General features: G+C 31.3%; 1 protein-coding gene across 1 annotated transcript; it reads right to left on the bottom strand.

The window, feature by feature from the left end:
• Positions 1 to 2,075: 2,075 nt before the first annotated feature.
• Positions 2,076 to 24,663, bottom strand: LOC147803328 (coatomer subunit gamma-2-like). Its single transcript, XM_087150500.1, has 5 exons — positions 24,660 to 24,663; positions 22,654 to 22,799; positions 19,288 to 19,456; positions 15,945 to 16,045; positions 2,076 to 2,132 (listed from the first exon to the last, which is right to left on the bottom strand). Exons 1-5 carry the CDS (start codon positions 24,661 to 24,663, stop codon positions 2,112 to 2,114), a joined length of 441 nt encoding a protein of 146 aa, XP_087006626.1. The 3' UTR covers positions 2,076 to 2,111.
• Between the last annotated feature and the right edge of the window lie 2,969 nt (positions 24,664 to 27,632).

Genomic DNA, 27,632 nt, shown 5'->3' with positions numbered 1-27,632 from the left:
AGTTAATGGAACATTATAATTTAAAAATTTATAATTTAAATATAATAATCTACAAACATTAAAAACTTCATTAACACTTAAAACTATCTTTAAAAATATCACAATCCAGAGAATAGATTTATAATAACATTAAGTTCTAGCAGAGAAGGAAAAACAAATTTAAAAAACATAGGACAACCATTTAAGTGATTAGTTGCAAATTTAAGCCTGGTGCCTTTTACAAATATGAAGGAAAAAGCATTTTTAATTTATTAGATTTCAAAAAATACTAAAGTTTGAGAGAAGTTTTTTTTCTTCTACACTTGAATCTGGGGGGGGGGGATTATTTGATTTAAAGAATTTTTTGTAGTACACTCATTGTAACGGTGTTCTCGCTATTCCATCAAATTTTTTTCTAAAGTTAATAGTATATTTAAATTGTGAAATGTAATTATTTCATTAAAAATTTTAATACATTACAGAAGCACTTTTCAGTATGCTGTTATTTTAATTATTTAAATTTTTTAAGTTAAAATTATTAATTGCTTGAAAATTAATTCTCATATTTGCGATTGTTCAAATTTTTTTTACTATGTTTGTTTCATTATCCTTCGAATTAATCAGGCGTGAATTTCGGAATCAAAATGCTCATCCAACATTAAAAAGAGTCTTAACCAATTCATTCCTTTAGAATTTAGATATAAAAAAATAATTTTTTTAAGGATTTATTCTAATCTTTTTTCTTCTTCTTTCTTCATTAATCTTTAATATTTTCCATATTTTCTCTACATTTTTAACTTATGTGCATAGATATATATATTGTTAGTTCAGACACTTCCATCCAAAATTCATACACACACCATCGTTGCAGCAAAAAGGAATATACACAATTGTAATAGAGTAGATAAGAGATAAGTAAGAATACTCACTACATATTCATCTTCATGGCCTTCATTATCATCTGGCTCTTCACTGTTTGGATCACAATCTTTAACTAAGTACTTTAATATGTTACTCAATGTTCCAAGTACTGAAAGAAATTATAAGTTTCAATACAAGTACACAAAACAACTTGCTTTTTAACACAAAATTAAAAACACTTAGGTAAATCGTTAATGCCAAAACTATATTAAGCATTGCTCTCTTAGAGCAATACTTTAGCTGACCTGACACTGATGTTAAAAATTTTAATTAATTAGAAAAAACATATTTTATTAAGAAAAATTTTATTTTGAAAAATATTGTCATGCTATTATAGGGTATACATATTTCCTAGCTTTTAAAATTTCTTCATTTCATCAATTTATAATACTTTTTAACTGGGTGCGTAGCCAAATCTTTCAACAAAAAATAAGCACCTTTTAAGAACTTTTTAAGGACTAGATACATTAAAAAGATGCAAAATAATTTTCAAAGAATTTACACGATCATGATAAAACAATGTAAAACATGTAAAATAATTGACGGTTTAGCATTGGGACAAACTAGCCTTCGTGAAAGATATTTTACTGGAACTAACCCACATTTGTGTTACATGGAGTAGGAAACCACGAAAACATCCTACGGTCAGCCCGGCAGCAAGGGTACAACATTGACTCATTGTAGGAAGTCGTTAGTTTATAAAAATGAAGAGAAATTTAGTATCTTTCATAACATTGCTCATTACCTTCCTCCCCTTTCGTCAGAAAAAACTAAGCTTAGAAGCGTTCGTTATGTTAGCAAAAAACCTGAAAATTGACCATAACTAAAAATAATGAGATTTCAGTGTCGCAAGTTAACAGTGCTCATGACTAGGGACTGAATTAGAATTCTGGAGATTGTAGGAGGCAAATTATCGGAGGGTTTACTTGTCGTAACTTTAAGCTAAATTCAAACGTTATTTATATAAAAGATGCGTTGAAAATATTCACAATATAATTTAATTATGACAAAGTAAATTTGAGCTTGAACTTTTTTCAATTTTTGATGTCAGACATCGCCCATAACCTTCCTCCCACTTTGTCCGAAAAATTGAGAAAATTTCTCTCCAACTTTAGGTGCTTCTGTTATATTTGAACGGTCCGAAAATCTTTTGAAGTACTAGAATATAATTCTTACCAGAGCTATGATGAATCACAAAATACTATTCTCCATCATAAAGACAACATTCTGTCCTATAAAATAAAAGGTAATCAAAATTATATGAATAAAATATCATCCTTTTAAAATAATAAATACACGACACATATGAATATGTGGTCACTATTACTTCTTTGTTCGAAGAAACAATTTATTACAACACTGCATCAGAATACTCGATAACAATATTATTACACTACCCAATTCTTTCCCATACCTTTGTCAACCAAAGTATGCCTTCGAGGTACAGGGATTAATTATCAGTGGACACATACCGCGCGGAGACTAAATATTTAAATATTAAATAATTGCCTGCCATTCGCCACCTGATGCAACTTTTTACCGCCAAAATTGTGCCTTGTACTCCAAAATAAGTGATCTCGATAATTTGTATTATGCAAGAAAGATGCTATTTTCAACTAAAATTTCCTTGCCCGCATTCTTGTTGTTATTGTATCTAAAGCGACTTGCCTATACCAGCAAGCCTTCAGGGTGATACCAAGCGAATTTTAAAGCTGATAGTGCGTTTGTTGCTTTTCAGTGGCGTCTTCTATTACCAAGAATACGACTTCAGACACACACACGTCACAGCACCTTTGAAAGATGAACCCATTCATTCATTCATCCACCTATCATAATTTTGACCTGAACCAGAAAAGTTCATAGTTACGATCTAGCTCCAATTCTGTTCCCCCGGAAGTTTGATTTGTTATGGAGACGTGGAGGATTTTGTGACGCGACAGAGTTGACGTGCACCAATCACCCTTTACTAAACGTGGAGTCTTCGAACATATGGCCACTTAAACATGGTCGCTCCACCCACCAGGCTATTCAGGTCTCCGAAGAATTCTTTTATTTTTGGGACGCTACAAGATGACTCAATAGGATTTTAATGACGAATAAAACTATTTTTTTTATCTTCTCCACTTACAGCGATACGAAAAACCAAGATTCACAGTGATTGAGGTTTCTTTTGAGAATTAAAAAAAAATGATATTTTTATTAGAATTAAATTCTAAATTGTTTTCGACGATGATTTTATTCAGGCGCATTTTTTAAATGGTTTTTTTCATCGACTTTTTCTATTGTCTCCTTTTTTTAAAATTTTTGGCTTTCAAGTATTGTTTTAAGAATGAAGAACTAATTTTTTTCCGTTTTATCTTTTTCTAAAATTTTCTTAATCGTTTTCAATATTTTTTTCATTTTTGAATAATGAACCTTTGAATTATTTATTTTGCTCTTGATCAGTATTTCAGGGGAACTGAATTTCATTATTAAAGATTAATTTCAAAATCAAGTAAATTTCACATCAAATTTTAATTTATGGTTGATAATATTTAAAAATAATTTAATAAAATATTTCCCTATATTATTAGCCAATAATATCAGAGTGTCTCATTAATTTTACGAATCTAAACGAACACAAATTTCATCTAGCATTACTGGTTTAAAAGATTAAACCCTAAATTTTGCAAGATAAAAATTTTATTCATATTATGCTTAAATTTTAAACAAAATTAATTAAAAAGTAGAGAATTTTTTTTCCTGCATTTTAGAAATGAATCGTATAGGGTAAATGATGTTTGGAGAAATGCTTTGCATAAATAATATGGATAGCTATTTTAATAGTTTTAAATTTTTAATTTTTGAAAAATCGGCCCCAATATTTCACACGTAAATTTTTAATTTTAGTTTACTCTTGGTATTATATTAGTTCTATTTAAAACTTACATTATACTTTAACTTACTCTACAATTTATATACTTTGGTTTACTGTACTTTCAACTAGACAAGCATTTTCCTTTACACTTATTCTACACTTATTTTTTAGTTAACACAATTTTTACATTATGCTTTCCACCTTTTACTTGTAAGCTTTACTTTACTAGCCTTTGTCTTTACATTTTTTGACTTAATTTATACTCCACATTTTGTTCAACTTCATACTTTACTTTTTGCTTAGTTTACTTGACGCTTCAACTTTAAACTATGTTGTAATTTTCACAAAAGTATATTTTAGTGCCTTCATTACTTTACAGTTAACTTTTTCTTTTTACTATATTTCACATTTTTGATACTTTCTACTTCAAGCATTGATTTGTAATTCAAACTTAATTTAATCTTTACATGATACACTTTTTAAAATTTTTGTTGCTTTACATTATTTTGTACTTTATTTAATATTTAACGCTATATTTTACACATAACTGTATATTACACGCTTCACTTGAATTTACGCTTTATTTGCTTTACACGTTTCTTAATGTCTTATACACTACTTTACGTCATACTTTCTACTATGCTTTAATTTTTTCTTTTTATGCTTTCTGATTTTTACCTTTAGCTTTTTACTTTACGTTTTACTATTATATTTTACGCTTTCATTTAGCTCTAATTTGAATTTACGCTTGACTTTTTTTCTAATTTATTTTTAGTTTTTTATCTCATTCTTTATGTAGCATACATCAAAACTATGGAAAGTTTTAGCTTTTTTATAGCAGAAACTCAACTTTGAATTTTACAAAAATGTCAAAACATAAAAAGGTATGGTCAAAAGCTGATCCTGTGACTACTTTACTACTATAAAATGTTTCGCTCATAACCTTCCTCCCACTTAGCCAGAAAAAGAAAGCAAATCCTAACTCCCTTTCCGCTTTCGCTATATTTGAACGGACTGAAAATTTATTGAAACACCAGGGTGTAATTCTTACCAGAAAAAAAATATGATGAATCACACAATATTATTCTCTATCATAAAGACAACATCCTATCTTATGCAATTCAAAGTAATCAATAAGATGTGTATAAAATATCAGCCTTTAAAAATAATAATAAATTTACGACACATATGAATATGTGGTCACTATTACTTCTTTATTCGAAGAAACATTTTATTACTACACTGTATAACAATATTATTAAATACCCTATTCTTTCCCATGCCCCTGTCAACCAAAGTTGGCCCTTCTAAGTGTACGGATTAATTAACAGTGGACACCACCGCATGAAGACTAAATATATGGATATTAAGAATTGCCTGCCATTCACCATTTGACACAACTTTTTCCAGTCAAATTTGCACCATGTGTTCCAAAATCATTGATATCGACTTCATTTAATACGCAAGAACGATACTATTTTCTAGAAAATTTCATTGCCGCACCGTTGTTGTTGTTTCTAATTCCACTTGCCCATACCAGTAAGCCTGCTGGGTGAAACCAAGCAAATTTTAAAGCAGAGGGTGCGTATCTTGTTTTTCAGTGGCGTCTTCTATGGCCAAGAATTCTGTTTCAGACACACACACACGCCATAGCCCGTTTAAAGGTTGAACCCATTCATTCATTCATCCACAGATCATAACTTTGGCCTGAACCAGAGAACAATTTAGCTGCAATTCATTTCCCCCAGAAGATTGATTTGTTATGGAAACATGGAGGATTTTGTGACCGGGCCGAGATAACGTGCACCAGTCAGTCACCGTGCACCAGTCTTCGGCCGGCGGGAATCAACTCACGGCCACTTAAGCAGGCTCTACCAACCAGGCTATCCTGGTCTCCGTAGAATTACTTCATTCTTGGACGTTACAAAATTACCAAATATGGTTTCAATGACGAATGAAACATTTTTTATCTTCTCCACTTTCGGCAATACGAAAAACCGAGATTTACAGTGATAAAGGTTTCGTTAAAGAATTAAAAAAACGATTTTTTTATTAGAATTAAATTTAAAATTATTGTTTTTGACGGCGATTTTATTCAGAGGCATTTTTAAGTGGTTTTTTTTTTTTTTAGACTCTTTCTATCGTCGTTTTTTTTTTTCGAAAATTTTCGGGTTATAAGTTTTGTTTTAAGAATAAAAACCTATTTTTTCCGTTTTATATTTTTCACAAACTTTTTAAAAATTTTTTTCATTTTCACTGTCAAAGATACATTTCGAAATCAAGTTAATTTCACATCAAATTTTAATTTATGGTTAGTAAAAAAATAATTCAATAAAACATATTGCGCTATATTAATCCCAATAATATTAGTTTTGTTTAGTATCTAATAAACTTTACGATTCTAAACTAAGACAAACTGTATCTAGCATTACTGGTTTAAAAGATTAAGTCCTAAATTTTATGAGATGAAAACGTTATTTATACTATGCTCAAATTTTTAACAAAATTAATTAAAAAGGTAGAGAAATTTTTTTAAGCATTTTAGAAATGAATCGTGCAGTGCATATAATATTTTGAGAAATGCTTTACATAAATAATGTAGATAGCTATTTTAATAGTTTTAAATTTCCAATTTTTGAAAAAGTGGCCCCTATAAAATATGGTTGATAACAATTTCTTACTAAATTTGTCCTATTTCGCTCAGCAGAAAAAATCATAAAAAGTTTAAGCAAAATTTACTTTTGGTTAATTTTGTGATCGAAACTCCAAGTTTGAATTTTGCTTCAAAACGTTAGCGAATTATTGCAAATAGTTCGCCCAAAATTTTCGCAAGGAAGCCACACAAAAAATAATGCAGCAATTTGATAACGTAGGAAAATGTTTGAACCTTGCCACCAATCTTTAGAAATTAAGATTCTCCTCAACGCAGGGATGAGAGTAGTCAGAAAGTAAAAAAGAGGAAATGCAAGAATGAATGTATATATATATATATATATATATATATATATATATATATATATATATATATATATATATATATATATTATTAGATTAATTTGAAAATTGTAGAATCACATGCATGTTTGAGAGAATATGAATCCCAATATGTGGCTTTTAAATCACGTAAATATGAAACTCTACATCGAATTTTTAAAAAAAAATTGAATACACAAGTCATGATACGTAATTTTGAGATTGCGGAAATACGAATCCTGATGTATAATTTTTAAATCACGTATAAATACAAAAATCGATGCTTGATATTACAACCGCATAAACGAATCACAATATAGGATTTTTAACTCGCGTGAATACGAATCGCCACATAGGGTTTTAAAAAGGCCTAAATACTAATTGCGATACTGGATTTTTAAATCTTGTAAATAAGAGTCGCAATGTACGAAATTTAAATTGCGTGAATAAGAATCGCAATGCGTAACTTTTAAATCAGGTAGATGCGAAAATCGATGTTCAATATTAAAATCGCTCGAATAAGAATCGAGATATTAGCAGATTCTGGGTTTGGGAATTCTAAAAGGCTTGTTTGTATTGTTTTTGCTTAGCCGTAATAAATAAAATTAGATTAATTGAATGAACAAATATATTTTCACCACAAACCCACAGCTATTTTTTATTATTTCGTTTGCTTTCCAGCCAGCAAAGTGGAAGCAGCGACGTCTGAATTACGAAAATACTGGCGAGCTGGCAAAAATACGGAAAATCTAATTTTCTGCACGTTAAAAGCGGAAAAAAACAGTTAAAATAAAACGCGGAAGGGTTAGCAGCTGCGACGTAGTTTGAATTTCCTATTTATCTTTGAAAATCGAAAATAAATATAATTTTTTTACTTCAACGACTGAATTTTCAGAAAAAGCGGAATATTTATTTAAAAAAAAAACAGAAACTTTTAGAGAATCGGGGGTTTTTGATAAAAAAAAAAGCTAATGTCTTTATTTCTTTTCAATTTATCTATTTCTCTGTCAAAATACATTTGCTATCATAAATTTTCGTTTTATATTCTTTATCTTTCTTCTTACAAATATCGGCTGTTTTCCCATATTGATTACTCATTTAAAAAACTTTTAACTATAAACTAAACACACTATCAAAAAAATGGCACAGTTTTGTATAAATAGTGTGCATTAATAGTGGAGGAACTGGCTTAAACTAGCTTACTCAGGATGCATTTGCACTTGTTTATACTCCTAGAGTCAATTTTTAATGGTCAACCTCTCAATTTTGTGTAACTGAGGGGACATTTAATTTTGTCCTCTCTGTTGCATGAGAAACTTTAAAATTGTTAAACTGCTTTTTCTTCAAAAATATAACACAACATGATTGTACTAATAGATTTTATTGTAAAAACCCGTTATTAAGTTAAAAAGTTAAGTTAAAGGTAAACGTGGTAATGAATAAAATGAAAAAAGAAAATTTATAACAAAGGGGGCAAATATATATTTGAGATAATTTTTGATTTGAAAAGCAAGAATTTTTTTTTTGACAGAAATCACTTCATAATTAGCACATCAGGAACAATTTATTTTACAACATAAATCATACTATGTGTAAAATCGTAATATTTTTAATAACCTATTCTTCTTTAAAATCGACTTTTTTTTTATAGAGTAAGTCAAAATCATGAATGCTCTCTATTTATGATAAATTTTACTATAATCATGCATAAATCCAAAAAATAAGTTCTGAATTCATAAATTACAACAAATTTCCTTTAAACTGATACCAAACACAAGGACATTGCTTAAACTTGAAAAATTCGTTACTGGTTTCAGTTGGCATGGAATTCAACCATAACTCAACATTTTACTGGATTTTAAAGACTGTCAATTACATATCTGGTGAAATGTAAAGTAGTTTAGATCAGATTATTTTAATGAAAAATTTTTTAAAAAAAATGACTCTGAGCAGAACAAACACTTCATTATAATACACTAAATATATATTTAATGAGTTTTAAAACCACTTTTATTTAAATAAACATAAAAGTAAAAGGGTAAAATTGAAATATGTTTATTACCAGTAAAATATTTTTTGTACAGTTAATGGAACATTATAATTTAAAAATTCATAATTTATATATAATAATCTACAAGCATTAAAAACTTCATTAACATTTAAAACTATCTTTAAAAATATCACAATGCAGAGAATAAAGTTCTAGCAGAGAAGGAAAAACAAATTTAAAAACCATAGGACAACTATTTAAGTGATTGGTTGCAAATTTAAGCCTGGTGCCTTTTACAAACATGAACGAAAAAGCATTTTTAATTTATTAGATTTTGAAAACTATAAAAGTTTGAAAGAAGTTTTTTTTCTTCTACACTTGAATCTGGGGAGGGGGGATTATTTGATTTAAAGAATTTTTTGTAGTACACTCATTGTAAAGGTGTTCTCGCAATTCAATGTAATTTATTTTTTAAAGTCAATTACATTTCACAATTTAAATATACTATTATTTCATTAAAAATTTTAAGATATTACCAAAGCACTTTTCGGTATGCTGTTATTTTAATTATTTAAATTGTTTGAGTGAAAATTATTAACTGCTTGAAAATTAATTCTCATATTTGCGATTGTTCAAATTTTTTTTTACTACGTTTGTTTCATTATCCTTCGAATTAATCAGGCGCTTAACCAATTCATTCCTTTAGAATTTTGTCTTAAAAAAAATTGTTTTCAAATTTATTCTAATATTTTTCCCTCTCTTTTCATTAATTTTTAATATTTTTCGTATTTTCACTACATTTTTAACTTATGTGCATAGGTATATACTGTTAGTTCAGACACTTCCATAGAAAAACTTATACACACAATCATTGCAGTGAAATGGAATATATACAATTGTGGAGAAACTGGAACTAGTAACGCCCCCTAGTGAGAAACTAGATAAAAACTCAGAGACAGAGAGAGAGTGAGAGAGTGTGAACGAACGATAGAAAGCCTGCCATGCAGAGCTCCTAATTTTCTTCTTCATATATGATTTATATGTTATGTTTGTGATTGTGTTGAGTGCTAACTATAGTAATGTTTAAAATAAAATAAATGTTAGCTAGCCGTTGTTTTTATTCCCCCCCCCCTAAGCACCTCACGTCACAAATTGGCAACCCAACGAGCGGCCCGATGAATAGATGCGTCAATCCAAGACGATAAGTAGTTTTTATATTTAGCTTATTAAATATAAATTTGATCAATCCTGATCATAAATAAATATAGATTTTAACCATCCCGGTTAAAACTTTTAATATTATCGTTCGTTCAGAGACCGTCCTGGTCATTTCAAAACATTTTGATCAACCTGATCAATTTATTATGTTTTAATGTATAAAGATTATCCTAATCTTAAGAAAATTTATTTTTAATCAATGAAAATATATATTTACTGTGTTTATATCTGTATAAAAAAGTAGCAGTTAATTCTAAAATCTATTGCTTTTTAAAGATTTTAAAAAGAAAGTTATAAGCATACAAAGTGAAACTTATTTCCCGAAAGCGGAAGTGATTGATTAATTCGTTTCTTAGCTGAAGAAATGTTTAGACTTTAAAGAGTTATTTATGACTTTGGAATTAGTAATTCTGAAACATTGTATAACTAACTGCTTTTAATGATGGTAGATGTTTAAATGAAATCATCTCCTTATGGTTTATTGAATATTTAATTACGTATTAGTAAAGTTTTATATGTTTTCTGATTTTATATTTGGCATTCAGTTTTATGATTAATGAAAAGAAAAAGAGGTCAAAGTAAAGTTGTGAAGAACTGCTATATGAGTAATATTTGTTTCTTTTTGCTCACATAATTGTGATTTATGTGCTATTAATGATACTAACGATTTAGCAAACATTCAGAATATTATTTTAGAAAATATCTTATTTTCTATGGTGAAAAGATATGGCATTTTAATGAAAAAGCAAATTATTTTGTCACTTAGAAGTTTAGTTATTAAGCGTTGAATCTGCTTTTATGCAAAATATTGAATATATTTTACTGCAAATTTAAAGGGTATAAAATTTCAATTTTATGGTAATACAATTCTCAATGAGGTTTTATGTGATAAGTTGTTGCAAATTTTCAATTATGTTCATTATTTTTATAAGTGTTTTCATCAAGCTTACAATTAATTAATTGAGTGTTTAACAGCAACAAAAAAATCATTAGTATTTATAGAATTTATATCATTATTGTTAATATTGATCTTAAACATTGTTTATGGTTCTAACTGTTTAGATTTCATATTTGAGTGGAAAAAAAAATTAAGGTGGTGATTTTTTTCAAATAATTAATTATTTATCGAACTAAGACTGTTAAATTACGTTTGAACAATTTAAGAATCGAACAATTTTAGTTAACATTTTTGCACCAAACGTTCCCCTTTCTTTGGTTCCGAATCATCTTCTGAAATGGCATTTCTTGGAAAAGGAAAAAAAGAAGACTTGCGACTTCTTGCCTCAGAGCTTGGTCTGACTGTATCCGATAATTTAAAAGTAATTAATCTTCGAGAATTAATTCTTAAAAGTGAGAATTACGAGGAAGAGCTAGTGAAAAATATGCTCACTATTATTATCGAAGATCGCCTTAAAGAAGAACAGAAAGCTGAGGATGGAAGAATATCTAGGGAGAAAGAAGTTGAAGCAGAAAGACTTCTTAAAGCCCAAGTAGATGAACAAATTCGGTTAGAAAAAGAACGGCAATATGAACTTGAAAAATTGAAAATCCAGCTCGAAACGCAAAAGATCTCAAATGCTGTTGTTTCTGTTTCCACAAATGACCCAAAATATGAACTTAGCAGAATCATTCCAAAATTTAATCCGAAAGACGATGAAATAGGATTGTTCTTAATAACTTTTGAAAGGCAGTTGAAGTTTATGAATCTTCCAGAATCATCTTGGATACCATATCTCATTGGTTCCTTACCAGCTGACATAGCACAGTTACTTGCTAGAGAAGATGAACAGGATGCTAAGGATTATCATAAAGTGAAAGAAATGCTACTGAAGAGATTCCGAGTCACTGCTGATAAATTTAGACAACTATTCTCCCAACATAGAAAGAGTCCTGATACGACATGGAGGGATTACTTCTTTGAACTGGCTTCTTATTTCGAAGGATGGACAAAGGAACTGAATATTACCACATTCGATCAACTCAAAAATTTAATAATTACTGATCAGATTAAAAGGAAAGCTCCTCCAGATATCAAGGACCATTTCATCGATTCATGGGCAGATTGTGTCAATCCTTTAGAATTAGCCGAAAAATTGGATACATACGAGAATATACGTCATGTAATGAAGAAACAAGTGACTCCGACTCAAAAGAAAACATATCCTAGAGAAGAAAATAGAAGAACCACTTCAGATAGAAAGTTTGGTTCTGAAGTAACCAGACAAGAAAATGTTCAAAGTCGTCAACCAAGGACGCCAGTATCTCGAAATTCTGCTTCCAGATTCGAAGGAAGAGTGCCACTTCAATGTTTTGGATGTGGAATGCCAGGAATAGTGAAATCCAAGTGTCCTACTTGTACAAGAGCTAAACCTGAAGATAGTAATGTTAATTGTATGAACTTATTTACAAATGGGAAAAATTTGAATCTCTCGAGTTTAATAATTTTCGAACTTTTTGGAGAAAAGATTGCTGTATGTGCCGATACAGGTGCTTCACACTCTATAGCAGGAGAAAAGTTATACCACTTTTTACGAAATCACGGAGTTGTTTTTGAGGACAAGAAGATTTCCTTGACTCTCGCTGATGGAAAATTTCACTCGATAGTTGCTCTGAAAACTGTCGTCAACCTGTGCATAGAAGGCAAAACAGTATCTACTGAACTTCTCGTTCTGCCCGATGCTAAAGGGAACAATACACTGTTAGGGAGAGATTTTCTCCATGCAGCTGGTATTGTGCTTGATGTTCAAAAAGGAACCTGGCACTTCAGTGAAGATCCACAAAAACAATATTTTTTCTACGTGAAGCCTGTTGAAAAGAAAGAAACTCCAAAAACTTTTGAATCGACAATCATACCTGAACCTACCACTAATGTCTACTTGAGAGATGATGAAGGGAAACATCTGACCCAGGAACAACGAGAAAAATTGAATTGCTTACTTCAAGAACATAAAACCTGCTTTGAACCAGGGGGAGAGCCTACTCCTTTCTTGAAGCACAGAATAGATACTGTAAATAATTTTCCTGTATCGGTTCCTCCGTATCGTATGTCGCCGGCCAAAAAAGAAATTTTGAAAGAACAAATTGAGGAACTTTTAGAAAAGAACATTGAAGAATGTGAATCCTCTTATGCTGCTCCGGTAGTGCTTTTTGCTAAACCCAACGGGAAATACAGATTATGCGTTGATTACAGAGGCCTCAATGCTGTAACAAAACCAGACACTTATCCATTACCACGCATGGACGATCTTTTGAATGAAGCTACGCCAACATCATTCATGTCAACAATAGACTTACAATCTGGCTATCATCAAGTGCAAATGGATGAATCTGACATGGATAAAACTGCTTTTATTTGTCCATTTGGCATCTATCGTTTTAAGCGCATGCCTTTTGGTTTGAGAAATGCACCTGCCACATTTCAGAGATTAATAGACAAATTCCGAAGTGGCCTCAAAGATGTTTTTGCACTCTCATACCTGGATGACATTTTCATCCTATCGGAAACATTTGAAAAACACATGGAAGACTTGAAAACTGTTTTTGAAAGACTTTCTTTATTCAAACTTCATGCAAATAGAGAAAAATGTCAATTTTCTTGTGATCGAGTAAAATACCTAGGCTTCTGGATTACGAGAGATGGAATTGAAGCTGATGCTGAGAAAATTGCTGTCATCCAAAGAATTCCAGTTCCAACTAATGTGAAAGAACTCTTGTCTTTCTTGCAGACTTGCTCTTGGTTCAGAAGATATGTTCCAAATTTTGCAGATATAGCCCGACCACTTAGTAATCTAACTAAGAAGAGAGTAGACTGGTCCTGGGGACCTGAACAACAAGAAGCTTTTGAAATTTTAAAAGAACGCTTAACAACAGCTCCTATTTTAAAGCAACCTGATGGATCTAAGCCTTTTATAATACGCACAGATGCAAGTAACTACGCCCTCGGTGCAGTCCTTCTCCAAGGAGATGGTCAAGAAGAGCATGTTATCGAGTATGCCAGTCGCCTGTTGATCCCAGCAGAGCGCAACTATTCAACTACTGAACGTGAAGCATTGGCTGTAGTTTGGGCCTTAGAGAAGTTTCGAGGTTACATCGAACACCAAGAGATTATTATTGCTTCAGACCATCAACCACTTAAATGGCTTCTGAGCATTAAGACACCATCTGGACGCTTAGCAAGATGGGCTTTAAAAATACAATCCTTCAATCTAAAGATTGTATATACTCCAGGAAAAGCTAATGTAGTTGCTGACCTGCTCTCTAGGTCGATATATCCATATGAAGATCCAAACTGTGAAATGCAAGCTGTATCCATCAATATGCCTACAAGAAAATCAAGCGATATTCGAAAAGAACAACTGGCAGACGCAGAAATAAAGAAAATCATTGACTGTCTTGAAAGTAATGAAAAAGACGAAAATTTTGCTAACTTTATCAGTCGAGGATACATAATGAATGAGGGTATCCTATACCGCTATTCGCCTGAAACTGAGTCGGACGATGCTCAACTCGTAGTTCCTATTCATGAGCGTCAAAGAGTGTTGCAGGAGTACCATGACTCTCCAACACCTGGACATTATGGGGTACAACGCACTTACAACAAGATCGCTTCCAGATACTATTTCGCTGGAATGAGACAGTACAACTCTGATTACATCAAAACCTCTGCGGAATGCAATCGGTACAAATCTACGAACCAGAAACCCGCTGGATTGCTTCGAACACCAATTTACGCTCAAAGGTTTGAGACTCTTGCAATCGACCTTTTTGGTCCACTTCCAGAAACTCCTACAGGAAAAAGATGGATCTTTTTAATTGAAGATACCAGTACCAAATGGGTGGAACTCTTTGCTCTACAGGAAGCCACAGCTGCAAATTGCGCTAAAACATTAATAGAAGAAGTTTACTTGCGTTACGGTTTACCCAGGAGGTTGATCAGCGATAACGGTACGCAATTTGTTAGTGCTGTTATGCAACAAACTTGCGATTTACTTGACATTAAGCAAGACCTGACACCTGTCTATCACCCTCGAGCAAATCCTTCTGAAAGGAAAAACAGAGATCTCAAGCCGAGACTAGCCATTCTTGTTGGTGACTCACATGATACGTGGGAAGAAAAACTATCCATGATACGTTTCGCCATGAACACAACAAAATGTGATACAACAGGACACACCGCCGCCTATTTACAGTTTGGAAAGGAACTCCGAACCACTGATGACGTTAATCATGATGTTAAAGCTGTCATTGAAAATAGTAACTTTGTGCCTGAAATAACACCATACCTAAAAAGGTTTGCACGTCTAACAGCTCAGATCAAAGAACGAGTCGAATCCAAACAGGATCAACGGAAAGCAAATTTTGATCGTCGTCAACGACCACTGTACTTCCAACCTGGTGACAAAGTTTGGGTAAACATCCACCCAATTAGTAAAAATAAGAAAAGTAGAAAGTTTATGCCTAGAAGAGAAGGACCTTACGTAGTTCTTACAAACCGATCTCCAACAACTTATGACATTGCCGACCCGGCCAGTCCAGACCAAACTCTGGGAACTTATCATGTGTCATCTTTAAAACCGTATGTAGAACCCGAAGTAAAAAGAGACACTGGAGGACCTGTCGCTCCTATAAAAAGAAGGGGACGTCCCAGGAAAGGAATCCTGGCTCCTCGTCGAGACGCCATCAGAGCCAGAGGGGGAGTCTGTGGAGAAACTGGAACTAGTAACGCCCCCTAGTGAGAAACTAGATAAAAACTCAGAGACAGAGAGAGAGTGAGAGAGTGTGAACGAACGATAGAAAGCCTGCCATGCAGAGCTCCTAATTTTCTTCTTCATATATGATTTATATGTTATGTTTGTGATTGTGTTGAGTGCTAACTATAGTAATGTTTAAAATAAAATAAATGTTAGCTAGCCGTTGTTTTTATTCCCCCCCCCCCTAAGCACCTCACGTCACACAATTGTAATAGAATTCCTTGAGCCATCATTTAGGAAAAGCAAGAATACTCACTACATAGTCATCTTCATAGCCTTCTTCATCATCTGGTTCTCCACTGTTTGGATCACAATCTTTAACTAAGTACTTTAATATGTTACTCAATGTTCCAAGTACTGAAAGAAATTATAAGTTTCAATACAAGTACACAAAACAACTTGCTTTTTAACACAAAATTAAAAACACTTAGGTAAATCGTTAATGTCGAAACTGCTAGCAGCAATACTTAGAGCAATACTTTAGCTGACCTGACACTGATGTTAAAAATTTTAATTAATTAGCCAAAACTTATTTAATTAAAATTTTTTCGATTTTGAAAAATATTGTCATGCTATTATAGGGTATACATATTTCCTAGCTTTTAATTTCTTTATTTCATCAATTTATAATACTTTTTAACTGGGTGAGTAGCCAAATCTTTCAACAAAAAATAAGCACCTTTTAAGAACTTTTTAAGGACTATATACATTAAAAAGATGGAAAATAATTTTCAAAGACTTTACACGATCATGATAAAATAATGTAAAACATGTAAAATGATAGGCGCTATCATACGTTACGGACCAACGGTACGCCTAAATGGATTGTGATCGAATGAAATGTGAAAGCGTTGAATAGAACAAAGTGAAAAGCACGCCTTTGCCATAATACATGGCGAAAATCGATGTAATAATGAATTAAAACCTTATTTTCGAAAAGGGAAAATTAAGCACTTTTTAAAAACACCCAATGAAAAAAGTACCTTTAAGAGCTTTTAAAAATCGAAAATAAGCAACTTTAAGCACTTTAAAAAAAAAAAAAACTACGCACCATGTTTAATTATTCCGAATCTCGTTCTAAGCAAATTAAATGAATTGTTTAATTTTTATCCAATTTCATTCAAAGCGAAAATAAATACTTTTATTTTAACACTAAATGTAACTCTTTGTGCAATACAAGCGTATAACTACTTATAACTCAATGTTGCGAAAAAATGAATATCAAAAGTTCTTTTTTTAAATCTAACTTTCTTTAAGTTGCTTTATTTCTTTATTAACCTCAAAAATGCTTTGGTCACAGGGTTAAATTCTGAAGGTAATTTTTGGTGATTAATTTTCAAGCCAGATTATTTCTAATTTAACGTTAGTTCGCTTTATTTTTGACTGAATCATTTCTAAATAACTCGCCAATAATGGATCTCCTAAGTGTGGGTTAGGATCAACAAATACATTTGGATTTTGAAAATGTTGGACTTAGGTCTAGTGGATTTTTATATGTCCCATGGCCCCCTCAGTCTGACTGCCAGAAATGTTACAAAATTGACTTTTTGAATCTGTCTTCCTAAAAAAAAGGCTCTATTGTGAAAGATGCACAATGTGAAGTTTATGATGAATAGGGAATGTGTTTCTTTGTGATGCCATTATTAATAGATAAACTTCTCAATTTTGATGAATAAAAATTGGTAAAAACTTGACAGCTCATTTTCTTAACATAAGAGGACTTTACTTTGCCCTATTAACAGGGCTCAAACTCAGAATGGCATATAATATTTTGTTTTTTCATTGCTTTAAATAATTTTTTTTACCAGTTAGCCTTCACAGAATTTACATTAGTACAAATTTGAGGTTTACATACCATATTTTAAATAGATATATAATATGAAATTATGCAAAAATTTACTATTAAATAAAAAAAGTTAACACAGGGTTGTTCCTCAAATCTGGAAAACAAATTCCTTGTGCTGTCCCTGTACATATTATATACAATATATTCGAAGGAAACACAATTACTGTGTTGGGTGAACGATGCTAACTTTAATTGAAGGAAAAATTTCGAGGAAAAAAAGGAACAGCTGAACATACTTAAATAATCCATAGATTACGCTAAGGGGGCACCATTTTTAAAAAGACGAAAATAAGAAATAAAATTCTTTGCTTTTCCCAATTTGCAAAGAAAAAATAAAATTCCCCTGCATTTTTCCTGTTATTTCAGGTAACTTTAAAATTCCGTGTATTTTCCAGGTTTTCCCTGTTGTCCGTATGGAGTGGCAACCTTGTAACATTTAGATAAGAGTATTAAATTAAAAATTATGCATTACTGAGATTTTGTTTCATTGTAAAATTAAATTTCTATTTCTATTTCTTTGGTTAAATTAGAACTAGATATTATTACCTTTTTATCATTTGAACTACTAAAATATTTTTGCTCTCAACATTTAAGATTTGCTTTAATGTTATTTTGCTTTCCAATAGGAGTGAAGATAAATTTTAGACTATCTTGTTGGAAGGAGGGAAAGATGAGATTTCTTTTCTTTACATAGCTGTCAACATTGATAGGAAAAAAACAGGTATACTTAAATTTCAAGATAATTGTTGCATAATGTATTAAATATTTTACACATATGGAATTTTAGGAATTTTTTTTATGGTAATCAAAACAGCAATATTTTACAGTGATGATTGACATTAAACATACTTGAAATACTATGCATTATGTTTATACATAATATTGAATATTAAAAGGCATTTAATTTAAAGATAGTTGAAATAATTTTTTAGTTAATTTAAAAAGAGAATCCTCACCCCTATTACTTATATGTACTTCATTATGTTATATTTATTTAAATATTCAAGCAAGCAATAATCTGTGCAAAAATTATATTTAAATGGGGATTTTTTTCAGGAGACTTACTCAATTTTAGGAAATTTTCAAAGATGTACAAGAACGATTAGAATTTTAAATAAACCAGTAGAAAAGGAGAAACTAGCAAAATCCAGTAGAGTTGGCAGCTATGTTTTTATTTCTATGAAATCGATTTTCTATTTTTTGAAATTGTTTTTAGAATTGTTCAAAGAGTAGAAAAAAATTGTTGTTTAGTTAGAACTTGATTGGATTAGTTCTCGGTAGTTAAGGGGAAAAAAACTTATTTTTAAGAATAAGTTTTTTTTTCGAAGTTTTTAAGTTTTATTAAGAATAAGATTACGTAAACTCCTGAAAACCATAATTTTTACAACTGAACCGTAAGACTGTAATAGACTATGATATTGTAATATTTAGCACCACTGCATATAGTTTGCCGAGCCATTCGTCTGGGCCATGTGGCGGTGACTATGGCAATGGTGTATAACTATTTCAAGTAGGGTTGTGCGGTCAATGTTTAGGACAGGTTTTAGCTCTGGTCAGCGAGAGAAAGGGTATATTTTTATTCGGTTTATTGTGTTAACCCTATAGTGAAGTGAAGCTACCCTCCCTGAACTGCCCTATTCTTGTTTCCTTAGCAGCGGATGGTCTCAGACTTTGTGGTGGGGGTAGTTCTTACCGTGGACAAATTATACATAGTATGGAGATCTGAAAACTTTGAGAATTAAATAAAACTCACCAAGTAAAGGATCATTGAGTAAGCTGATGTAGGCATATGCTACACCGGGAACACTGTACTGTAATTTTGAACAAGGAGAGTAATAGACCACTTCAAAACCTTCACTGGGCTGAACCTGAACATAAACGTTCTTCAACACTCGATTCGACAAGGTGTTCGTACAGTCAAACTGAAACAAAAGTGCTTTTCTTAAAGAGTTTTTCAATTATTTTATTACTACATGCAGGAAAATATATTTTGTAGAAAGATTTCATTATGTATGCAATATTTTAATATTATAGGATGAATAATTCTGAGAAAACTAATCAGAAAAAAATACGTTTGAAATTGTTTTTTCTCTTCGTTTTATAATTGAAATGGAAGAAAAGCACATTTTGTAGTGATTCTGCTAGATTTTATAAACTATGGGTTCTGAATATCTCAGACATTCAAAATCCAGAGTGCCTTTTTAGGAAAAACAAGTCCTTGTTTAAAACAATACTTTAATAGATTTAAAATAACAACATAGATTTAAAATAATAACGTTTTGTGGATCGCAAATAGATAAGCAATGATCATCTGATGATTAGGACTGGGCCATAAATCGCAAACTATCGATTTAATATATACATCGCCATGGCTATATAGTTGCTGTAGTTTCTTGCAAGCATCGGAATTCTGATTTAAGCCGCCGATAAAAGGTGATTGTGATTTAGCGATATAACATGCGAGAGGATCTCTGCGCCCGCTGACGCAGATAATTTTGATTTCATCTAGCTACGAAGATGTTGATTTTATCTTGAAAAGAAAACTATGATGGCTTCGTGATGTTGAATAGTAAAGAGCGAATTGCATCAGAAGTCACGACTTTGTGCGAGGATCAGTGTTGAAATGTAAAACACAATGCATAGTTTTTTTTGATGCACCCTTTTTCTTTGGGCTTTTACATTTCTTGAAGATCGTATAACTAAATCTCTAAGAAACAATTTCAAACGTACTTTTGGATAAAAAAATATGATGACTAAAGCTGTTAGGTAAGAAAACAAATCTCATTAAAAGGAAGAGATAAAATAAACAATGCATTCTAAGCTGAACGAATTTTAAATACTTTCAGCTTATAAAGTTACTGACAAGTTTTTATGCAGAAGATTAAAGCAGATATCAGAATTATAACAAGAAGAAAACTGTTAACTTCTATGCTAGGAATAATTATAATAAGTTACTGTGCGTGATAATACCTTTAATTTATAAAATAAATTTCATTTTATATTGAATATAGTGAATGAAAAATAAAAAAGCAAAAAAAAGAACTGTAATTTTTTTTTAAATAAAAAAGTAATTCTTTAATGAATAATTCAAAATAATAATTGTAATAAGTGATTCTTTAAAATAAATAATTCAAAAAATATTTAAATCGTTGATTTTAAATGTTTATTTTAACCAATCCACTCTTCATATCTCCCTCCCTTATCACAATTTTAAGAACCCCCTTCTTAAAGGTAAGGGCACTTATTTTATTTCAGTAGAACAACATTTCATCCTTCCCACATCTTTTGCTTTCCCAGATGTATTGTCTTGTTTCAATGGTCAGGTCCGGGTCACCCATGTGGGGATAGTAGTCATCGACAATGTCAACCTTCATCTATGAAAAGGTATCCCAACATAGACTCGATTTATCACGTCTTATATACTAGTAAATTGGAATTGTATTTTGGTAGTGGTAGATACACTACAGTACTCCCCACCAGAATTATAGCTATGATAAAATTCGATGAACGGGTACCCCAAGTTGAATCATTGCTGTTTTGTGTGAAGCCGCTGTCGCACTTTCAAGTGCTGACCTTGAGACCTGTGTTAGCATTGGCAGTCGAGTGTATACAGGCCGATGCTGTGTGTGATAGAGACTGAGTAGCAACAGCATTAGGAAGTGGATAATGTCACAGTCACAAGTCAACTGTTCAAAGCGGACCATCCGTCGAAGTAGGCGTGTTAAAATCGAAGTGGGAGTTTCTGTGAAAGTAGACGTTTTCGCACCTTGTCCGAAGGTCACTCATGTGGGGAGAGGAGTTATTAACAATGTCAATCTTCATCTATGAATAGATACCCCAACATAGAATCGAGTTAACATGTCTTATATACTATGTCTTGTCTTGCCGATTGCTCGGGGTGCCCGAGGCCGAGATGGCTCTTTACCTCTTCATCATGAGATGAGGATCGATGAGGTGGAACACTGAGGTCAGGAGCATAAAGCTAAAGATGAGATGTATATACTAGTGAATTGTAATTTTGTTTTCGTAGTGGTAGATACACTATAGTCTCATAACAAATGATATTCTTATTACATTAAAAGGACCTGTTGAGACAGTTTATGAGACTATCAGAGTTTTATATCTATAGTTCACAAATCCCTGTGGCAGACTTTTTTTCGGCTTTCTGCTACAATATCTTTCTACTAGGTACTTTTAATACACATGTTACTAATTTAAAGTAACAGAAGCGTCAACTTCAAAAAAAAAATAATAACCTTTCGAATAAAATAAAAGAATTTTTCAAACTGAATATGTAATACTATTTTTATTCTAATATTATGGGCAATATTCTCGCATTTTGTAAGAGGAAAACACATTAATTATTTCCTTTTTTGCATTTTGTATATCTTATTAAAAAAAATTGTGATATCCGTAGCTAAAACTACAAAAAAAAGATCAACGGCGAAATCACGCAAATCGGACTCTTCAAAAAGAGGTTACGAAAAGCGTGTTTTCATTATGAGATTCAGTAGTTGTAAAAAATTATATCGTATTAAAAATATTGGTTTTTAAAAACTATGTGAAAATTAATAGTAATAAATGCATAAAAATAGAATTCAGCAGAAAAGAAAACTAAATTTTTTACTTCACTATTCTCAAATGAGAATAAAAAAAATCATAAGCACTCCCCCACCCACACTCAGATGCACGAGAAAGATATCTTTAAAATATAATTCTGAAGAAAGAATAAAATTGTTTAAAAATTTCTGCAAAAAAGAAAAAATTTTAACTTTACAAGGGAAAAAATCTTTCTGCAAGAATTCGGTATTGTTCAGCGACAATGCCTCCACGAATCTGCCACGGGGTCAGAAATTATACCAAAAGCTAAAAACTAATAATTTGGTGAATATTCCTCAAACATCACAATTGGTGTTGATGCATCAGTTGATAAAACTTGTTGCATTGCAGAAACTGATAAAGTACAGATCCAATACCATTACTAACAATGTATATTTGCAATTGCTTTGAAACAATGAGGAATTTTCTGTATTCAATATAAACTTTCTATTGTTTGCAGTGAATGGTCCTGGGAGAAATGACTGATTGAGGTTCAACTAGAAAAAAAGTTGTCTCTTACCTGCAACACAATGTGATTAGTGAATGTGTGTTTAGTGCATCTAACAACAAACTCAGTCTCGGATTCAGTAAGTTCAATAGGAAGCGAAGATTTAAACAATGGACCAAAGTTCAATGAAGAGAGTTCCGGAACTGCTGACAATTGATCTGAAAATATCAAATTAAAAATATCAGTGACGATTTTAAGTTAACTCTTATTTTGAAGAGCACTTACTTAACTAAGTGGAAGTAAGTCATTTTTTATCAATTAAAATCCTTATTTGTGAGCATTTTTTTATAACCTTCGTTGAATAGCCGACCCAATGTATGGGCTTACGATTACTAATGTTCAACTACGTAACCTTGTAATTTTGAACCCAGTCCAGAAGACAAGGGAACTCCTGGATCAAGTATAGGGAGAAATTTGCCTTCGTGGACTTTTTGATGGAACTAACCCGCATTTGCGTTACATGGAGATGAAGACCACGAGAACTTACCACGGTTAGCCTGATGGCAAGGGGACTCTAAACCATGATCCGTCTACCTCCGACGATATTTCACGTCAGCACTGTGGTCAGTGCAAGCCGGATGCGGAGTTCGTTTCGACTTGGATTCGAACCCGGTTCACCTAATTGGAAGGCGAACCCTCTATCACCTGAGCCATCGCGGGTCAGGGGATTTGCGAGCATTTGAATGAATTGAAAAGTATTGGCAAAGGTTAATAGATTTGGATGCTTTTTTTTCCATAGGGGTGCACAATCTGCGGCCCGCAGACTGCTTAGGTGCAGCCTGCGAAAGCTTTTGAGCACAATCATACCTGCCAACATTGGAGAAATAAAACAACGGAGATTTTGCTAGCTACACTTTTTAGGCTTTGAGTAAAGTTTTGATACATTATGCATAGTCATGTAAGTCAAAAAGAGAAATAATGTAGACACTTACATTTAGTGAAGTAGAAAATTATGTAGGTAAATATTAATCTAAAGAAGATTTTTTAAACCATTATTTATAACTACTTTGAGTATTAACACTCAACATACTGCAGTACTGGAAATAGCACTATCTGTTGAGGAATGAGACAAGTATTTTTCCACCAGCCGATATTTTTTTAAAAACAATTTCTTCAACAAATAAGGAGAAATTTGAGAATATACGGGTAAACAGGAAACAGTCATGGAGTACAGAAGTCTTCAAACCTGAGACTTGGCAGGTATGCAAAAAAAAATTTTTTTTTCCTCCAAAATGTTTTAAAAAAAATATTGAAAATTTTATATAGCTCTTTTTGAGTTATCACTTTTTGACGTGCTCAATTTTCACAGATTCTATATTAAATCTTATTTTATTTCTAGATCACTTTTGTGCGGTCATTGTATGGATTTCTGCGCGATTTAAAAAAAACCCAATATTTTTAACACGGTAGTACGATACACGAACTTTAAATTTTACTAATCATTTCTAAACTAGCTTTTAAAAAAAAAATTCATCGTAAATCCAAGAGACGTTTCGATCCTTCTTTCGTCAGTTACATCTACATATGTCCATACATTTTTTAAAATCCCGAAACGTTTAATACGATTTTTTGACTAGTCAGTTATCTTTCGCATATTTGATTAATCATTTTTTGAGGCGATTTACTTCGGTCGATTTCATCGAATATCTCTGGATTATTCGGTAATTATAACAGCATATTTTCGCAAAGTTTTAAAAATCTTGAAATTTTTAATGTGATAATATTTATTAATCCTGAAGTTGAATCACACATTTAAATAATCTTTTTCCACGACACTTTCTTTGTAAGCTTCATTGTTAATATGAAAGATTTTTTCAAATAGTTATTACTGCGCTTTTCTCCGTGATTTTAAATAGCTTTTTCCCGAGTTTTTACTGACGTTATCGTAAATCTAAATGACTTTTAAGCAGTTATTACCACTTTTCATTGAGATTTCAAAAATGCCATTTTTTATTATTTCTCAAGTTTTAAATTGACCATAGCATATATACCCATAGTATATATACCAGCATATATACCCATACCTTATTAATACATATTAAAAAAAATCACAATAAACCAATTGGTTATCTGAAATATTCCTTTAAAAAGTACAATAAAAATTGAAAATTGAAAAGTACAAATTTAAAAGTAAAATTAAAAAGTACAATTTAAATTCAGCTTAGAAACTATGGGTACTCCAGACGTTCTAAAAAAGCACAATTTTTATCTGTAAAACAAAGTAGAGAGCTATTTTCTTACAAAACAGTAGGCTACCAAAATAAACATCAGACTGCACTGTGGGCCAGAAGAATGTGGCCAAAAGTCAAAAATTAATTTTAAACTAAAATATGAGTAGGCAGTTTTAATGTTGCCCAAATTAAGTATTCATAATCATTCCAAACATTATAATTTATTTTATGGACCGACAAGAGTACAATGTAATGAAAAATTTGCTTAAAAATTTTTTTTTTTAATGTAACTTTTAAATTTTTATTTCAGAAATATATATATAGGAATTTCACCTTTCTGTTACATTTTTATCAGAGTAATTAGTCTGAAATTATAGTACAATTTTTTAATTTGTTGGATTAGTTAATACTCTTGACAAACTTATAGTTTAATTCTTATCATTTGACATTTTACAATGTTTGAATGACTTTTGAAACTTAGTTCCAAAAAGTTCCACGGGGTAATTAGCTAAACTTCTTTTTGTTGTCTTCTTTGATGTTTCTTCGTTCGAAAAAAACTGCCCCATTTCGCCCGTATTGCGCAATATACCGAAAAACTGAAATTATGTTTTTTTTCTCATGTTTTTGTGCTATTTTGTAATTAATTAGCGCTATTTTGTAATATTACTTCGGAAATATAATTTGCCTTTTATTCATAATATAAAATTACGAAAATTATTATATTTTCATTGTTATATTTAATTATTTAAACGTACTATATTATTATTATTTATTTTTGCTCGCCATATTTCAGCCGCCATTTTGTTTGTTTTTCTGTGTATTTTTAGTGTATTTCAAAACTTTAACTATGAATTCAATTTACCTGCACCCCGGCCTCTCAACTTCTCCGGCGGCAAACGGATAGCGTAACTATTAAACTACAATTTAAATGAACTGAAACCTTAATGCGAGTTATTTAACCCCAGGGGTAGAACCGACAGGTCAGAACTTTACCCGGGTTGCCACTCAAATCTAGAAACAAAAATTCCTTGTGCATATTGCAGGGTGCGTAGCCAAATCTCCCAACAAAAAATAAGCATCTTTAAAGTACTTTTTTTAAGCGCTCAAAAATATTTTGAGGAGCTCAAAAAATATTTTTAAGCGCTAAACACATTAACAAAATACAAAATAATTTTCAAAGACTTTACATGATAAAATAACTAGTTTCTGACAAAGAACTCTTTTTTCTTGATTATATCAGCCAACATAAAAAGATTGAGAGATTTTTCATCTCTTCAGAGAGTGAAAAATGAAACCTGAAATTGAGAATATTTTGAGAAAATGCAGCAGAGTTGCACATGAGAGTGCAAACAACTCAACTAATTGAGCTCAGTAGACGCACATGCAGACCCCCAAATATTTCATCAAATATGTCACCGTGGTGGGTGCTATTATACGCTACGGACAAACAGCACGCGGAAATGAATTGTGAAAACGCTGAAGAGAACCACGCTTTTACACGATACGCAGAGAAAAGCAAACATGGTAAAGAAAAACGAATCTTCGAAAAGGGAAAATTAAGCACTTTTTAAAATTGCCTCATGAAAAAAGCAGTTTTAATTGTTTTTTAAAAAACGAAAATAGTAAATAAGCACTTTTAAGCATTTTTTAAAAACTCTATGCACCATGCATTATACACAATCAGGGTTGGAGCTTGTGCCAGGACCGTGGCAAAACCCTGGTAGAAACCGGTGAAAACCAAATTATCTAAATTGCTGATTAAATATTATTACATAATATTTGAAGCAAATTTAAATCAATGATAAGGAATAATATTAATTTTGATACATTACAGGAGAAAATTATTTTAAAAATATTAATAATTAATATAAGGGTAATAGTTTTTAAAAGATTGAAAGTTTTTGACTTCTTTTCATTTCAGAATCCTCAAATAAATGCTTTTTTACAAATTGTATTTTTTTTACTTCTTCATAATAACTTTTGGCATGCATTATTTTTCATTATACTTTGCACCCTCTTGCTTATCTATTACACCCAAAATATAAAGGGCAGCTTCTCAGGAATACACAGAAAGAGAAGGCCAATGAATTTCTTGCAGGAATCATTTGTTTCGTATGCCTTGAATTTTGAATTACAAGAAAAAACTATTCCCTAAAACATTATTCTCAGAGCAAGTTATAGCCACAATTGATGCTAGTAAAAGGTGGCGAAGTGTGCAAAATTCTTGTGAAATTTCCAGAGAATTTTGTGGATTTATGTCTCATTTACACACGTGTCCTTCTAGTAGCGCTCCCATTGAAAGAGTGCTTTTTCATTTGTACATTCTAAAATTCATAATAGGTTGACTGTAATGTTTCAAAACTAGTGTTCTGTTATGCTATGTTGAGATAATGAATATGCGCAAATTTAAAAAATTGCATTGATACATGTATATTTTAATTAACTACACATGTTGATAGATATTTTATGCTTTAAATTATAGTTATATTAATTTAAAATAAGTTCATTTCACTGGAAAAAAGAGAAAAATCACTAATTTTCCGATCAATAATGTTTCAAAATACTAAAATGATGTATTAATGCATTATGATTTAATTATGGAATCATAATTTTGTTAATTTTTTTAAAATTATCTATATTTATAGTATTGTATTTCAATTTTAGGAATAATTTTGAACAAAAAATGTGTTTTTGTCCTCTCATCTTGGAAAATATATGTTTTTGCCACTTTGTTTGGCAAAAACCTGTTTTTGGCAGGACGGTTTTTACCATGGTTTCTTCCACTTGTGGCAAAATCTTGCTAACCCTGTACACAATATA

This window comes from Parasteatoda tepidariorum, chromosome 9 (genome assembly GCF_982258835.1).
Source record: "Parasteatoda tepidariorum strain Cologne lab strain chromosome 9, Ptep-v5.0, whole genome shotgun sequence".
NCBI lineage: Eukaryota > Metazoa > Arthropoda > Arachnida > Araneae > Theridiidae > Parasteatoda > Parasteatoda tepidariorum.
The sequence above is the reverse complement of the archived record's forward strand: the minus strand, read 5'-3'. Positions and strand labels throughout refer to the sequence as shown.